General features: G+C 47.2%; 1 protein-coding gene across 3 annotated transcripts in view; it reads right to left on the bottom strand.

The window, feature by feature from the left end:
- The window catches only part of LOC144319402 (integrin alpha-D-like), a 29,906-nt gene extending 13,736 nt beyond the window's left edge, over nucleotides 1-16,170 (bottom strand). For 2 of the 3 annotated variants that reach the window (XM_077907425.1, XM_077907423.1), the window contains exons 1-18: nucleotides 16,049-16,170; nucleotides 14,843-14,948; nucleotides 12,455-12,558; nucleotides 12,239-12,309; nucleotides 11,989-12,103; nucleotides 10,683-10,813; nucleotides 9,892-10,037; nucleotides 7,128-7,528; nucleotides 6,855-6,928; nucleotides 5,441-5,570; nucleotides 5,191-5,333; nucleotides 4,863-5,003; nucleotides 4,560-4,769; nucleotides 2,466-2,596; nucleotides 2,192-2,349; nucleotides 1,492-1,646; nucleotides 1,100-1,231; nucleotides 226-299 (exon numbers count right to left, since the gene is read on the bottom strand). In XM_077907425.1, the coding sequence (XP_077763551.1) occupies nucleotides 226-299; nucleotides 1,100-1,231; nucleotides 1,492-1,646; nucleotides 2,192-2,349; nucleotides 2,466-2,596; nucleotides 4,560-4,769; nucleotides 4,863-5,003; nucleotides 5,191-5,333; nucleotides 5,441-5,570; nucleotides 6,855-6,928; nucleotides 7,128-7,528; nucleotides 9,892-10,037; nucleotides 10,683-10,813; nucleotides 11,989-12,103; nucleotides 12,239-12,309; nucleotides 12,455-12,558; nucleotides 14,843-14,948; nucleotides 16,049-16,094 (2,468 nt within the window). In that variant the 5' untranslated portion in view covers nucleotides 16,095-16,170. The remainder of the gene's footprint in view (nucleotides 1-225; nucleotides 300-1,099; nucleotides 1,232-1,491; nucleotides 1,647-2,191; nucleotides 2,350-2,465; nucleotides 2,597-4,559; nucleotides 4,770-4,862; nucleotides 5,004-5,190; nucleotides 5,334-5,440; nucleotides 5,571-6,854; nucleotides 6,929-7,127; nucleotides 7,529-9,891; nucleotides 10,038-10,682; nucleotides 10,814-11,988; nucleotides 12,104-12,238; nucleotides 12,310-12,454; nucleotides 12,559-14,842; nucleotides 14,949-16,048) is intronic. The other variant, XM_077907426.1, reaches the window with a different exon arrangement.
- Between the last annotated feature and the right edge of the window lie 1,102 nt (nucleotides 16,171-17,272).

The following is a 17,272-nucleotide window of genomic DNA, read 5'->3' as shown; positions in this document are numbered from 1 at the left end:
GAGGAGGAAGGACAAAAGTGAAAAAGAGACTCCACTGGAAATGGATTGGACCTGGATCAGTGGTTGGGGCAGGACTGTGGGAACTCCTGAAATGATAACATACCAACCAAAATGTAAGTTCTCTGTTAGAAGGAGAAGCAAAGGGAACTAGAAGCACTTCTCATCCCAAGTTGATGGGAGACCCAAAAGCTGCAGGGTCTAGAAGTGAGAGGACATAGAGCTCACCTTGAGGAGCTGAGATTGACACTCAGGTCCCCTTCGCAGAAGTGATCTTGTCCACAGTTCTTTTCAAAGGGGAGCTGCAGCAAAACAGTAGAGCCTCTTCCCATCCGTGTCTTTTTCTTTCTCCATTCCCGCTCATCCTGAGTGCTCATTATTGAATATTACTGAGCACCAACCCCACACACAACACTGTGCTAGACACTGACCAGAAGTGGAGCATTAGGGTGCAGTTAGAATAGAAAAGAATAAGCTCCTTGGCTTCAAGGAACATAAAGTTGCGGAGTTAAGTCCAACTCACACTGGAACAGTTATTCAACAAACATTATTAAGCATCAATGAGGGACAGGTTCTGGGTTGGGTTGGGGGTTGGGAAAAGTGCAAACTACAGAAGAATTAGACTCAGTTCTTGTACTCACAGAACCCACAGTTTCAGGAGAGCCACAAAAGTAGATGCCAGGCATGTAATAATTAGTATCACCATGATGTAATAGGAAGCCAGAGAAGAAGTGACAGATGCTGAATGTGATTTTCAAAAGAGAGGGAGATAAGACTGGGGCTTTGAGGACTACAGAGGAACTTTGAGTGGAGTGAAGGAAATGTTTCCCAAGTTGAAGACACATGGACAAAGGCACAAAGGTGGGAATGAGAAAAGCTGGGAAGGATTTGGAGAATGAGAATCAGAGAGTTTTTGTGGAGGTAAAGTGGTGACCAGCTGGGATGTGTGTAAGGGTCCAAGCTCGGCAGGGCTTTGGTGACTGGGTGGAGGCATCACGGACTTGAAGTGGTTGATGGGAAGCTGAGAACCACAACAGGTCCTTAAGCACACTGAGACACAGTGAAGTCAGTACATCCCTGGGGAATTCATTGGAAGACTCACAGAGGCAGTGAAGAGGTCCTGTGAGCCCACAGCCAGCACAGGGCGAAGGTTCTGAGCTGAGGGGATGGGCTCCCCAACCAAGGAGAAGTTGAGGCGTAGGATGATGGGACTCACCACGTCCTCCACACAGTCCTGAGGGAAAATGAGCTTTCAAGAACCTCAAGATCCTTCCTACTTTCCACCACTGGCCCTTCTCCTCAACTGCATCCATTTCCTGCTGTCTGGACGGCATTCTGTCCAAGCTGTGGGGCCAGGCTCTTTGGCCGCAACTTTCCTCTCTCCAGCCCCCAGTCTCGCCCCCCTTCTCACCTCACACAACAGGGAGCAGAGATGCCAGAAGCTCACCTTGGGCTCCTTCTCCCCCTCCCTTTCCCAAATCCCAAAGCCCTTACTGGTAAAAGCAGCTTAATGGTTTCACAGTAATCTCCCGTCCCCAGGGTTTTTCTTCGAGTCAAAGTCCAGTTCTTGGTCTCATCAAAAATGGCACGAGAAATCAGACGGCCTGGGTCTAATGCCAGATCATACCTGACAGAGCTTTGCACATCACCTGAAGCACAACAGGGGAACAGAAGATGAAAAGCCCAAGAGAACCTCGGATGTTCTGTTTTTGTTTATCATGTAACAATTATTTGCTGAGCACTTCCTATGGGCCAGAGCTGTGTTGGGTGCTCGGATAGATGTGGAAAGGAAGATAGAGAAATATGGTCCTGAAGGTGTTAAACAGGCAAGTGAGGACACTAGATCTCTGCTTTAGGATCAATCCCTCTAGTTTCTCTGTGGAGAAAGGGTGGGAGGGTGCAAGAACAGACATGGAAACAGCTCAAAGTACAGGTAGGATAGAGAAGTGGTGGCCTCAAGGCAGCAAGTGGTTAGGGCTGGTGGAGAGAAGTGGGCAGACTCCAGATGTATCCTACAGATAGAGCGACTGGACTGGGTATGGGGAGCGGGGGAGAGAAGGGACCCAGGTTCCCAATGCCAGCAGCTGCATGGATGTAGAGGTGGCATCTGGATTCCTAGGCCCACTCTCTCCTGAGGATAGGGGTGGGGTTCTCTCAGGGAGTAAGGGGCTGTGTCCCATGGGAAGAGACGCACCTAGCTGGTCCAGTGAGCTTTTCTGGATAGTGAAACAGACTGTGGCATTCCCAGCTTCCAGGGCGGAGGGCACCTCTTCCCAGCACTGGTGCACAGCCTTTGCCACCTCCGAGGGCGAGAATCTCATGGTCACTCCCACATTCAGCACCGGCTGACTCCTGAGGGTGCATGCAGGGGCTGAGGCCCCAACTCTGAACTCAGTGAGCAGAAGGGAGGGGGCAGCTTGCTGAATTGGACACACAGTGGGCAAGGGTGGGATGTGGAGAGTTGTCACCTGAGCAGCAGCACCTGTCCCTGGGCCCCCACAGCCAGGTCCACCAGTCCATCGTGGGTGAGGTCCTGACCCCCACTCAGCGACTGCCCAAAGTACTGGAGTGTAGGGGAGAGCTGGGAGCCTGCAATCCGCTGGCCAGAGAGGGAAAGGAGAAATGGAAGTCAAGGGGAGGTCATTTGCCAGGTTTGACAAGAAAGATTTTGAAGGAGACTGCAGCCATGGCAGATCTGACCAGAAATATTGAAAAGGACAGATGAGAGAGTAGGAATGAAATTTGACAAAGGAGGAAAGACTATCCACTGGAAGAAAGACAGTCTCTTCAATAAATGGTGCTGGGAAAATTGGACATCCACATGCAGAAGAATGAAAGTAGACCACTCTCTTACACCAGACACAAAGATAAACTCAAAATGGATGAAAGATCTAAACGTGAGACAAGAATCCATCAAAATCCTAGAGAAGAACACAGGCAACACCCTTTTTGAACTTGGCCACAGCAACTTCTTGCAAGATATGTCCATGAAGGCAAGGGAAACAAAAGCAAAAATGAACTATTGGGACTTCATCAAGATAAGAAGCAAAGGATACAGTCAACAAAACTAAAAGACAACCTACAGAATGGGAGAAGATATTTGCAAATGACGTATCAGATAAAGGGCTAGTTTCCAAGATCTATAAAGAACTTCTTAAACTCAACACCAAAGAAACAAACAATCCAATCATGAAATGGGCAAAGACACGAAGAGAAATGTCACAGAAGAAGACATAGACATGGCCAACAAGCACATGAGAAAATGCTCTACATCACTTGCCATCAGGGAAATACAAATCAAAACCACAATGAGATACCACCTCACACCAGTGAGAAGGGGGAAAATTAACAAGGCAGGAAACCACAAATGTTGGAGAGGATGTGGAGAAAAGGGAACCCTCTTACACTGTTGGTGGGAATGTGAACTGGTGCAGCCACTCTGGAAAACTGTGTGGAGGTTCCTCAAAGAGTTAAAAATAGACCTGCCCAATGACCCAGCAATTGCATTGCTGGGGATTTACCCCAAAGATACAGATGCAATGAAATGCCGGGACACCTGCACCCTGATGTTTCTAGCAGCAATGGCCACAATAGCCAAACTGTGGAAGGAGCCTCGGTGTCCATCGAAAGATGAATGGATAAAGAAGATGTGGTCTATGTATACAATGGAATATTACTCAGCCATTAGATACGACAAATACCCACCATTTGTTTTGACGTGGATGGAACTGGAGGGTATAATGCTGAGTGAAATAAGTCAATCGGAGAAGGCAAACATTATATGGTCTCACATTTGGAGAATATAAAAAATAGTGAAAGGGAATAAAGGGGAAAGGAGAAAAAATAAGTGGGAAATATCAGAAAGGGAGACAGAACACGAAAGACTCCTAGCTCTGGGAAACGAACTAGGGATGATGGAAGGGGAGGACGGTGGGGGGTGAGGGAGACTGGGTGGCGGGCATTGAGGGGAGCACTAGACAGGATGAGCACTGGGTGTTATTTGTAGGTTGGTAAATTGAACACCAATAAAAATAAGTTTATTATAAAAAATAAAAATAATAAAGTGGATTAATATCAATCAATCAATTAATCAATCAATAAAATTGAAAAAAAAGTGTCACCATAGAAATATAATAGTTCATTTACTCATCATTTGTATGTTCCCTCATAAACATCTGATGAACAGAAGGCTTAGCGCTCCACTCAGCCGGCTTTACAAGAACCTATGGAGTTTTTCATCTACTGTTTCATAGGAGGAAACTAAGACTCACAGAGGCTAAATCAGTCACCTAAGGCCACAGAGCTGACGTGGCTGGCCAGGCATTTGACCCAGGGCCTGCAATCCCTTAACCACTAAGCTGCCCACAACAGAATGAAGTCTGTTTGGAGCCAAAGGAGAAAGGAAAGATAATTGGCACTGGGTGGGCCCGGTGACACTCAGGGCACTAAACCCCCAAAAGGAGCATGGCTACTGCTAAGGTCAGTGACAAGGCACAGCACCAGGAAAATCTGACACCTGCAAAAGGAGGTAGAACTGAAGAGGCTGCAGGTAGTGGCCTCACCTGGCTGTGGGAGGGGCTGATGCCCAGTCCTGAGGTTCCATGAAATAGGTAGACAGCACCTCGGTTCTCCTGCTCTCCTGGCGCTCCGATGGCCACATCTGTCAGCTTGTCCCCATTTACATCACCCAGCAGTGTCAGGGCTGCCCCAAAACGGCCCCAGGGGTGGCCCTGCTCCCCACGGAGAATGACCTCACACTGCCACTTTGCCCTCTGCAGAACAAAACCAGTGTCAGGTCCCAACCGAGGTCATCCCTCTACCCCACACCCAAGGCCCCACTCAGCCCAGGCTCATCAGACACTCACCCCTGGGGGCAAGGGGCACACAGACACCTGGCCCCCCTGGGTCGGCTTGTAGTAATGGGGAGCCCCGATGAGGACGAGGTCAGTGTTGCCATCTCTATCCACATCCACTGTGCAGAGGGAGGCCCCAAAGTAGGAGCCAATCTGCAGGGCAGAGCCTGAAGTCACCTTGCCTGCTCCTGCCACAGGTACACCCTCTGGGACAGGTCCCACTTCCCCCCAGCCACCAGGGCCTTCCTCGATGGGCCCCCAAGGCCCTTCATCTCCTTCCTCTGGCCCCTTAGAGACGCTGCCACCCTCATGTTCTGCTCTGGTTTCTTCGACACCCAACCTGGGTCCCTGAGACTTCAGCCTTCGGCCTCCATTGCTCGGATGCCTGAGTGAAGATGACAACCTTCCCGGTGTGCTGATGGCGGGGGGCCCCCAGGATCAGGCTCTGTACTCCCTTCCAAAAGGCCAGCTCAGTGGAGTAACCTGAGGAGGGCAGGCCTCAGCACAAAGGCTTCCTGCCCACCCCCTGAGCTCCTGCCCCACAGGCAGCCCATCTCCCACCTGTGCCCCCAACCATGGCCTGTTCTCACCCAGGTAAGAGTCCCTCATGTCCACATTCTCTTGAGACATGTTGATGAAAGTGGGGCTCGTCTTTGGGGGGTACAGGAAGGCACCTCCAGACCAGCTGAAGCTCCCCACAGCCCCCAGAACTGGTCCATCCTGGGAGGAAAGGATTCCAGGGCTGAGCAGGCCTGAGCCAAAAGAAGCCAATGCCTATTCCAAAGCAAGGCCTGCCACAGACTCTGCTCATTATTTCCAATTCTCTTTCTCCCTCCTTAGTGCTCTTCAGCAGCTTCAGTGTCCCGCACTCCTAATGTCTCTCAGTCCATCCCCAGTGCCATTGTTCCTACAAGTCCCATCTCTCCTCACCCACCTCCCTTTCTGCCCTCCCAGTTTGCTCTTCTCTACTCCATCCTTAGTGTCCCAGGTTAGGTTTCCTCTGAACCAAACGTATAGCCACCACCCTGCTGACAAACCCGATGACTCCTAGTCACCAAGCCCCTGAAGTGACATCCAAGGCCATACCCTGTCAAGCCTGTGGAGTTACTTGATGTTTTAAACACATGAAGCAATTGACGTCGACACCTCTCTCTTCTCTCTTTATGGGACTCAGCTCCTCCCTTGGGAAGAGTCAAGCTCAACCTCACCTCCTCTGGGAGGTCTTCTTTGGCTCCCACAGGGAGTGATAGGCGTTTCCTCCTCAGCATACTTTGTTTATTGCCGTTTTAAAGCTTTTGATTACTGATAATTGAGAACATATACCAAAGTAGGAAAAACAACCTATTAAGTACCCATAGCTTCAAAATAAATTCATGAGCAATTTTGTTTCATTTCTGTTTCCCCCCTAAAACACTTTGAAACAAACCCCTCTGGTTAGTTTCAACACACATCTACTTTCACACAAGTCACGCTATATTGCCATTTCTTTCACCTGCATGATCAGCCTTTCCCATCTTTCCACCTCCATCACTCACTCTGTTCCAGCTGTGCTGGCCCATCTATCTCTCTAGTACAGTAACCTTGTTCATACCTCAGGACCTTTGCACTTGCTTTGTTCTCTACCTGGGGCAATCTCTTCCAGATTTTTGCAGGGTAACCTTTTCTCATCTTTACGCCTCAGTTGTCACTCCTCAGGTCTCCTCTGATCACCTCTCCTGACACCTAGCAACATCTGAAGATTTTTGTTGTCTAATCTGACACCTAGCAACATCTGAAGATTTTTGTTGTCTCCTCCCACTGGATATGTGCCTATGAGAACAAGAACCTTGACTATCCGTTCTCTGCTGTGCTCCTAGTACCTCCATTCACTGCCTATATGTGTCTCTCCAAACAGACAGTGACCTTGAAGACAGAATCCGTTATCTTCTTTACTTTTGGTTCCCAGCTCCCAGCACAGGGCTGGCTCAGGATTGGTGCCCGGTGTCAGGTATGTGCTCCACCTACCATTGTGAGTACTGAACTGAAGCCTTCTTGTGACATCTCATGTTGGAAAGAGCTACTTGTCGTCGACTGGGTTCCTGTAGGGAAACAGGTCACTCGGGCGGTGGGGGCCAGGAGACCACAAGGACTCAGAGCAGAAGGAGAAGAATGAATCTGAAGCTCAGGTCTGGGGCACAATTTTGGGTGAGCTGTGACTAGGGATGGACCCACAGAATTGCGAGGACAATGGGGTCTGGAACCTTTCAATTCCAAGACCCAAGCGCACCCTGCCTTTACCTTCGAGTGCAAAGATCTTCTCCTGCAGCTGCTCCTGGATGCTGCTGAGTGCTGCAAAGTTGTCCACCCTGAACACATGGTCCTGAGCCGGCTCTGAGCCAATGTTGTCCAGCTCCTGTTTGGCACTGGGTTTCCAGAAAGCATCTCCCACCTGTGGCAGAGAGGCCACTGAGGAGGAGCCCGCCAGCCTTTCTTCCCTGGTGAGGTGCAGCCTGAGTCCGAGGGAGACATGAGGAAGAGGACATACCCCAATGGCATAGCGGATGATGCCAGCTCTCTCTGCCTGGGGGATGACGTCGCTGTACTCCAGGGGGTCTTTGTATTTCTGCCCATCTGTGATGACAATGAGGATCTTCTTGGCACTTTTACGGGCCCCATTCTTACTATGAAACAGTTCCTCCCTGTAAGGGATGAAAAGGAGATGATTCTCTGGAGATGAAATTGATTCTGGAAAGGAATAAATAGCTCTAGAAACTCATCTGGAGACACTGGGGAGCTCTGGTACTTTCAGACTCTGTAAGCCATGTTAGGAAATCGCCTCAGCCCTTTTTGAGCGTCACACAATTATTAGTAAGACCAATAATAAAGGAATTCATATTCCTTGTTCTAAATTTCCTCCACCATGGTACCACATTTCCAGTAGGTAGTATGTTTCAGAGTAGGAGCTTGGAATATGGAAGACATGGACAATTACTTTACCTTTTTGGGCCTCTGCTTCTCTCTGGGAAGGTGAGAATAATAATTGTACTATAGCTATTTTTCAAAAGCGGCCTCCAGTGTGCCACATTTGGTTCCTTTCCCATATTGAACCTGACCTGTGTCCTGTTTTCAGCAGTATTATGAAATGTAAGTGACACCATGCCAGTTATGAACCTAAGAAGCCTTGGTATCTCTTGAACTTTGGGGATCCCTGAGCCACTATGAAGGAAGTCCATAGTTCGAGAATTCTGAAACTTCTATAGCTATGGATAGAAAGATTCTATACCATCTTAGCTGAGCCCAGCCTTCTAATCATTCCTGCCTGGGCAGGAGCCATGTGAATGAATCTCTCATGTTCCAGCTTCTAGCCGCAGCCACATGGAAGATCTCAAATGAAAACAGATGATCCCAAAATCATTAAAAAAATAATAAAATAGTTGTTGCTTAAGCCACTAAATGTGGGAGTGGTTTATTAGGCAACAAAAGATAAGTCAGAAAAATCATATCAGGTTATTCTGAGGATAAAGTGAGGCCAAGCTTTTAAAACAATGAATGGCCTACAGGTAGGATTAATTATATAGTAGCTGTTAAAAATGATTTTTTTAAAACTATGTGCTAATGTAGTTCTACAGATGCAAAATAAATACACACATGCGCGTGCACGTTTATCACATATAATATTGGAAACAACCTAAAAGTCCAAGATCAAGGAAAGGATTTAGCAAATCAGTATCCAGCTACTTAATGAGAAGTTTTCAAAGGACTACATTAAAAGCTGTAGAGAAACATGGCATAGGTCTATGTAGCAGATGAAAAAAAAAGGCAGGATGAAACAAGTTTCTGCCCACATTGTGACTCTATGAAATATGTCGGAATAAAGGATAAAAATGATCCTGTGCTCTGTGGATAGGATTTGTTTATTCAATTCTATTTTTTAAAAATACTGTGAAGTGGTTGATAGAGGGACTCCAAAAATATTTTTTCCAAAATGTCCTGTTTTATTGATATTTTATCTTTTCATTTTCAACAAAACTTCTAAAAATAAGAAGAAAGAAACCACAGTCAGTGGTAGAGAGTCCCTGAGATGGGCTTGGCCCTGGGGAGTAGGGAACCTGCTGTCTTTGGTGACGGGAGCAGGATGGATGTTGATGAGAACCACACCACCACCCACCACTGACAGGAGCTCCGAGGGCTAGGAAGGGATGCCACTCCTGTGTGACTTTCAACTCAAGAGACAGAGGCATTCCTCTTGATTGTCCAGTCCCATAAGGTCAGTGTTCAAAGCAGAAAAGCCATCCAGAAATAGAGAGGGTACATCTGGCAGGAGCATCCCTTGTTCAGCACTTCTCCAGCACCACCCCCAAGGAGGCAGCCAGGAGGTTGGAGATCCCAGACTCCCAGCCCAGTCCTTTCCCATGAGAGACACATCTTCTGTTCTGGCCACACCAATTACTCATTTCTTGAGTAACTGAGTGCCAAGCACTTCTTGGCCTAGCACCCAAGGCTGGACAAGCACATGGTAAGCACCCACTTAATGCAGAAAGCTCACATGGAGGAGGAACGTGTGGGTAGAGTGGGTGGGGAGAGAGGCACAAAGAAGACGCTTTGTGGGTGCACGCTTCTCTGGATAAAATGCCAAACACTTAGCTAACACTTCTTGTGCAGAAGAATTGCATGAATGTTATCTCCTTTCATCTTTACAACCTAGTTGTAAGTTTATCCTCATTTGAGAGTTTGTTGAGACACAGAAACAGTCAGTACCTCCCAGGATTCCCCAGGTCACCAGCGGGGAGCCAGAATGAGAACTCAGATGTGTCTGAACCAAAGCCCAAGTCTCTGGCTGCCCAGGTAGACACATGCTCCAGCCATCCAAGGCCAGGCAAAGAGGAAACACTGCAGAATGTACCTATATTGGGGGAACACTCCAAGGATGTCCCCACCTACAGCTCCCTTATTTCCCTTTTGAGCCCCTTTCCCCAGAGTTACCAACCCTGGAGAAGGACTGTGCACACCAGCATGAGGAAGTGGTGTGGCATACCCTCATGAGGCAGAAGGCGGAACTTACACCACTTTCCGGATGCCCGTGGCTGTATATGTCAGGCCGTCCAGTTGGACAATGGGATCCACCAGGCTCAGAGGGTTCCAGCTGCTCTGGAATTGTGTGAAGGTGAAGTGGATCTTCAGGAGGTGGGAGTACTGTATCAGTGAGAACTGCAAAGGACAAAAGAAAGGCCCTGGGGCTCAGGAGTTATTCTTTAGTAAACTTTTTATCTTGGAATAACTTTAGATTTACAAACCATTTCCCATGTGTTTTTGAGGCTAAAAGCCAGCAGAAATTTGGCCCCAAAAGAACACTAGAAAATCAAAACCAAACAATGTTTCTTTCATAGTTTGCAAGGAATAACCTTGCCAACCTCACTATTCTTAACCTTGGATTTTTAGAAAATTTCATAACAACTTGTAGGCTGTATTTCCTCACTTTTCAAGAATTTCTACACACATATACACTAATTACTGAGAAATAAAATAATAAGATAAATCATGAGTTACATGGAAAACATAATAAAGAAATCATTATTTGGCCAAGACACCTTCAGTCTAATTTCACAGCAAAACTTTTTTTTCAAAGCTTATATATAGTAAAAAACTGTATTTCCTAGGCCATGTGTGGACATGTTAATTACCATGAGGGAATTTCCTCAGATCAGAGCTCAAATCAGCCCTGCACTAGGACACTTAGCCTCACCATGGCACAGGCCCACTGAACCAACCCCCAGCAATACCTCCTAAGTTGGCCTTCCCCAAGGCAACTGCCACCCGCACCCCACTCCTAGGCCTAAGGGACCCAGTCTTCACCAGGGTGTTGGTGCCCTCAAACTGTCCCATCACAGCTCTCACAAAGTCCTTCATCTGCTTAAAGTCACTTTGCTCAATACTGCCAGAACCATCAATCAGGAAGACAATGTCCATCTCTTGACTTGGACACTCTGTAGAGAAGGAAGAAGGAAACACAGATACATATGTGAGTCTCAGCTGTCTCCCAGGGCCCAGAAACCCTTCCTGCTCCACAGAGTTAAGGGGCCGTTCTTGACCTAGGAAACTATTCCCACCCAGTTTCCACATCCTCCACAGAGGAGGCCCAAATCCATTACCCACACTTTAAGATATAAAACAACAAGCAAAAAAACAGAGAGACAGACAGACAGACAGATGAAGAAAGAAAGAGACTCATGACCAAAGGGAACAAACTGAAGGTACCCAGAAGGGCGGTAGGCAGGGGGATGGGTTAAATAGTGATGAGGACTAAGGAGTCCACCTTTGATAACCATTAGCTGATATATGGAATTGTTGAATCCCTATATTGTACACCTGAAACTAATATAATACTGTATGGTAACTATACTGGAATTGAAATTAAAACTTAATTTAAAAAGAGTTCTAAACTCAAAAAAAATCTGATGCCCAAGCCCCTCCCCCTTTGGCAGAGTCCCTATTCCTCCCTCCTTTCACAAGGCCTAGAAAGGGTAAAAGAAGTAAAGGACAGAGGCCATACGGACTCCTTAGTCAGTTACTCAACAAACATTTATTGAATACACACCAGGAATGTCATAGAGCACAAGGGGAAGGCAATTTAGCAATGTGATTCAGGTGTGCATTCTGAGCATGCTGGGCTAAAATCCTAGCTCAGTCATCTATTCAGGCAAGTTATGGAACTTTGCTGGCTTCAGTTTCCCCCATCTGTAAAATGGGAATAATAATAGTGCCTAACACATGGGATAGGGTAAAAAGTGTTAATATGTACATAAAATGCTTAAATAGGCCCTGGCTCCCCATAAAGGTTGGCTATTAGGACCATGGCTCCAGGCACAAGAACGCACTTACAGCAGATGCTAAGGTTGCTACCAAAACCCACCCCTCTCAGGACACAGGTCCCTATTATCAGCTACAGGGAGTAGCTGAGGATGGCTCCCAGCTGAGAACTCAGGAGATGCCTTGTCCAAATTTACAACACCTGCTCCTGGGGGCAACGTGCATCCAGCCATGCTCCAAGCTCCTCTGGCTTGGCTGAGGCCCCTGTTCTGATCCATCGAGGTCCACCTTCTTTGTCTACCCACTCTTCGGTGCCAGCGTGTGCTCACATAGAATCGCTGTCTCTACCTACCTGGTAGGGCAGCAGGTACTGTCCAAATGGTCTGCAGATGGGAGTCCAACAGGAGGCAAAAGCCTTCTGCATACATATTCTCCCCACAGGCTCTGTGCATGGTTGGGCCACAGGCCTAAGGGCAGAGACCTATGTGAGCAAAGAGGCCCCCAGAACTCTCCATACTCATCTCCTCCAGCCTCATCCTCCCCTGACCCCTGGCCCTACCCTCGCCCTTCCCTTGTGACCCTCTTATGACTCGGAAACTCACCAGCAGCCAGGGGCGACTGGTGGCGGCTGACAGGGACAGACCCAGGGACATGTTCACAGCATCTGGGGGTGCTGAGAGGGCAGGTACACATGATCACACTCATGGCCATGCCCTCATTTGGGGGAGAGAGTCAGAGTTCCCAGAAACCAAGGCAATAGGAAGGAAACCACGGTATAGGAAGATTGAGGGCCGCAAGTCTTGGGTGGAGTCACTCACTGTGCAGGGGTATGGGTTGACATAGGCCAGTGGCAGCCACACAGTCATACAACCTTCCTGTTTGGTTGACCGCCACCACCTCCAGGGGGGCTCCCACCACGAGTCTGAAGGCACAAGCATGACATATAGTTGCAGGAGGGGTAAGGGCACAGGACGCTTCAGGTGAGGAAGTATCGCTATGTACAGGGAAGTGAGACTTTGAGAGGGAAGCTCTCCGCATTTGCCACTCATGAGGCTATTCAACTATGAGGGTCTGAGTTTACCCCACGTGTGCTGAAGGAGCATGCTGAACTTTTTGTTTGTGTGCGTGTACACATACACATGAGTACTTATATACACAAATGGTTTGAGTGTTGTTGTTGTTTTGCATTCGCCAAAAATAAAACTATTCAAAGCAAAAACAGCATTTCCCAGCCATAGGTAAGTGCATTTTGTTTCTGGGGTGCGTTATCCTGAGCCACCCAAGAAATAGATCACCTCAGGTTAGATGGAAAAATCTTCTAAAGCCATGAGTTATCAAGACAGATAGATGATTCTGTAATTGATTGGACAATTTAAATATAAATAATTTAAGTTGGACGATCTAAAGCAGCAGTATCAGAATCCATATGAATATCTATAGTCCTATTAGTGCAATAATTTTTGCAGAATTCCTTGAAAGGAGGGAATTTTTTAATTTTGAAAAAGAAGTATATATCAATAATCTCTCCATTCACATGAGAAAACTACACAAATATTGCTGTATTTTAACTAATTAGCCAAGCAAGCCTTGTTAGTTAGCATTTAAAGGTTCCTTTAGAAAGCTATCCCTTTATGGAAAGCTGAAATTCCTGCGTGTCTGAGACTTGCTGATGAAGACCAAATGAGACAGAGACGTAGCAGATGTAGCAGTTTGGAAATAGTGGCATAAATGATGAACAAACTCATGATCTTAACCATTGATCTGAAGGTTTTTCTTTATCTCCTCCATTCCTTCTTACACACGGGCTTATCTTTTCAGTATTTGGGTTATGATTCAACAGAAACCAGGAAAAACACTAACTGTGTAGCAATCAGAATGTCATCCAATATATATTATTTACTTTATTGTAAATATTGGTGAACAGTGGTCAATCAATAGTTATATGCATATATATAGTTATCAATAGGGCCTGAACACAAACTGATGGTGATGGAAGTGGGGCAGTGACTATCTTTGGATTCTGTGTCCACAGGAAGGGCCCAAAGGGAACCCAGGGGAGGGAGCTGAAGATGTTCCACACCCTGATCTAGGCTGCGGTCACTTGGCTGTACACATAGGAAAAATTCATCAGTTGGACCATTCAAGTTTGTGCACTTCAGTCTACGAGCTCTGTATTCTCAGACAAAGACGAAACTCTGGCACCTGGCATTTTTCCCAGCCAGCCAGCTGGGTGAGGAGGGGGGATGGATGTGCCTGTAGAACTCAGTGACCTCATGATGCTACCTGTTGGTCAATGGAAACTTCCAGCTTCCAACGGAGCACTCCCAGGCTCATTGCCAATGCCACCTCCTGTGTGAAGCCCTCCTGGAATTCCCTCCTGGGTTTGATCCCTCCCTTCCTATGCCTCCCAGACTTTAGTTACGCTTGTATCACATGGTCACTTCAACATCTTGGGTCCCTGTCACTGGGACCTGAGAATGCGAGCTCCTGGAGGCAGAGTGAGGTACCTAATTTGTACCTTCACTCATTTTATTCCACCCAGAGTAAAATAAAAATGCAGGGCCTCTTGTTCATGGGGGAAAAAAGGTGTTTTGGGGTTTGGGAGGTGTTTTTTGTTTTGTTTTGTTTTTTGGCAATCCTCCTCTCTGTCTGTCCTGCTATTTCCTGTTTGCTCTTTGGTGTTGCTTTCCCTCAAGCATAGGGATACTCACGGAGCCAGGGCAAACCCTCATAAGACTGGGCGACCCTGCACCTAAGCCGAGTCTGACCTTGCTCAGCTCACGCCAGGGGTTGAGGGCAGCAGCTGAGAAACATTCCCTGGAAGGTCGGGCTGCACGTGAGCCAAGGCTCCAAAGCCCTACACATCTCCACCGTCCCATCGGTCTTTACTTACAAAGCACAAAGGCTAAGATTAAGTTATTAATAATTTCAAGAGGAAGACTACAAAACACTGTAGTCTGGTCACATGTACTGGTCACAGAAAAACAGATTTGAGACCTCCCACCTGACGCAGGGTCTTGTCCAGAGCATGTGGCCTTTCCTGGGATTGTGAATTAGTAGTAGTGGGGTCAGAGGCCTCAGAGGAGTGATGGACAGTCTTCTTGCCCATGCTGCCCTTCCTCCAGGATACCTCCTGAGCATACCGCGATCAGCCATTCCCCTGCAGGTTGAAGGGGATAGAGGTCGGGGAAGTGGGCCTGGCCTACCTAGATCCGCCAAGCTGGGCCACGCTCTGTCCAAAGCCAGCTCCATCCTCTTGAAAGACCATGGGCTCCTCCACATCCAAGTTGAATCCATGATAAGAAGCCAGGACTGAGGAATACGGAGAGGGAGGTGAGACGGGGTTGCGGGACAGTCAGAAAAGCTCCATCTCCTCTGGGCCCCTGACTTCTTGGGATCTTGATGCCCACCCCAGTCCAGCTCATCTGCCTAGGAGAAAGGTGTTCTCTTTTTCTTTGTTTCCTGATTTGCCGTCTGTGTGGTTCCCGTCTCCCTCCTCCCTCAGAAATGATCAACCCATGAGACAAAGAGCGACAATCCAGAGAAATGCCCCCTCAAGGACATTTCAAAGGATATCCACAATCTGAAATTAGGCCTGTCACCTCCTGGTCTGTTAGATCAGGCATGTCCCATAAAGATAAAGTGTCCATAAATTTATATTCTCAACTGAGACCTTCTGAGAATGAAGGGGGTACCAGGAATAACTACACCAGGGTCTTTGGGAGTGACCCAGACAGACCAGAGAAAAGGGGTCACCCTTCAGGCAGGGAGCCCCATGCAGGACTCGATCCCAGGTCCAGGATCACACCCAGAGGCAAAGGTAGACGCTCAACCACTGAACCACCCAGGCATCCCTGGACATCCCATTTCTTAAGAGAAGCTGGCAATCTGGATTTTTGTATGGACTCTGATTTTCAGCTGACATGCAAGTGATTTCAAATGACACATGAATATGGTCCTGATACAGTTATCTATTTCTGGACTATTCTCTTGGCAGCTGCTAGGACAGCGTTCCTGAAATCAGGACATGTGGGATGTGGAGGACAGGGAGGTGATATGCAACATTTCCCCTCCCTGGTGACTCTGTGGCCTTCCCCCTGGGCTCTGGGGCAGACTCCTATCCCCCGTACCACACACAGCAGGGCCATCACAGGTGGAATTATGGAGAAGGAGCTTATCCTCCATCCCGGCATAACCTACCAGTCCATCCTCTCTCATCTTTGCTCAGGTTTTCCCCTCCCCTGATTCCAGACAATTCTTCCTTCCACACAAGACTCTGGACACCAGGCCCCTACCCCACCCTGTTCTCAGCTCCTCCAGATAGCTATATGAGCTAACCACCAGCCTCAGACTGTCCTACCAGATAGAGATGTCCCCCTAGGCTTTTCCCAGTCCTGAGGGCCCCCACTCACCACCCAGGAGGAGCATAATTCTAAAAGCCATCACTGAGCACCACATTGAAGGAGAAGTCAAGAGCTGAGCAGCAGAGCACTGAAGGGCACTCAGTGTCCTGGGGGAGAGTTAATATACTGACTCAGGACCTTGGAGTGACAGAAGGAGGGGCACAGTCAGGAAGTCCTTGGTTAATAATAGAACAGACAGGGGCAGGAGGTCAAAGACACTCTTAGGGAAAGTACCCCATACTCTCCCACCACCAGCATCTCCATAGATATGGCTTCCTTTTCCAGGGCCACCCTCGCCAGCCCTTGAGATCCTGTTGGTACCCAATGCGACCTAGGACTCCTCTAAATCCTCAGAAACTGGGCTGCATGTAAGTGGAAGGGATGAAACAGATGGCTGCAGCGTGCGTGGATGTGAGCCTGGAGAGAGACAGACCTCCACCTCAGACCTCAGAGAGCAATCTTGAGGGGGAGCATGAGTGAGGGTGTAGTTTAAAAAGCAGACTCCATCAAGAGGAAAATGGATAATCAAATGGGTAAACGGGCTTAGTAGTCAGCCATACAATGGGCTGACTAGTCAACAATCAAAGAGAACAGACTACAGATATACATAACAAGATGGGTGAATCTCAACCTCGCCATAAGTAAAAGAGGTCAGACAGCAGGGTGCATGTTTGATTCCTTTCATACAAATAGACAAAGCTAATCTATGAAGATAGAAATGGAATTGTGATTGCCTCAGATAAGGTGGGGAAGGACTTCTAACATTTGTGAAATTTGCCATTCAACCCTTCGTATTTTAATATTAATAATTTAATGTTTTAATATTTGATAAATGGGAGAATAGTAGATAATAGATGGTTGTTACCTATTCTCTGTAAATTTCTGTGTGTTTTGAATACTCTACAATTAAACATACATGAATGTTTCTCAAACACCTGAAAAAGGCGAAAATGTAAAGGCCCAGGAATAGAGATAGAAGGGTATAAGGCATGATAAAATTCCTAACTATGGCATATTATTTTAAGTATTTATGTATATAATATATGTATATGACAGTTATTAAAACACTTAAAATATAAGTTACATGTCAAGGATAGACAACATAAAGTAGTTTTCTAAACAAAAATTTTAGCTCAAATTTCTTGAGCTGATATTTAGTGAACAGAAAAAGCTAATTAGATACTGAGAAGGGCATTGATGCAGGGAATGGTGCCAAGGATTACGATGGTTGGC

Source organism: Canis aureus, chromosome 8 (assembly GCF_053574225.1).
Source record: "Canis aureus isolate CA01 chromosome 8, VMU_Caureus_v.1.0, whole genome shotgun sequence".
Taxonomy (NCBI): Eukaryota; Metazoa; Chordata; class Mammalia; order Carnivora; family Canidae; genus Canis; species Canis aureus.
The sequence above is the reverse complement of the archived record's forward strand: the minus strand, read 5'-3'. Positions and strand labels throughout refer to the sequence as shown.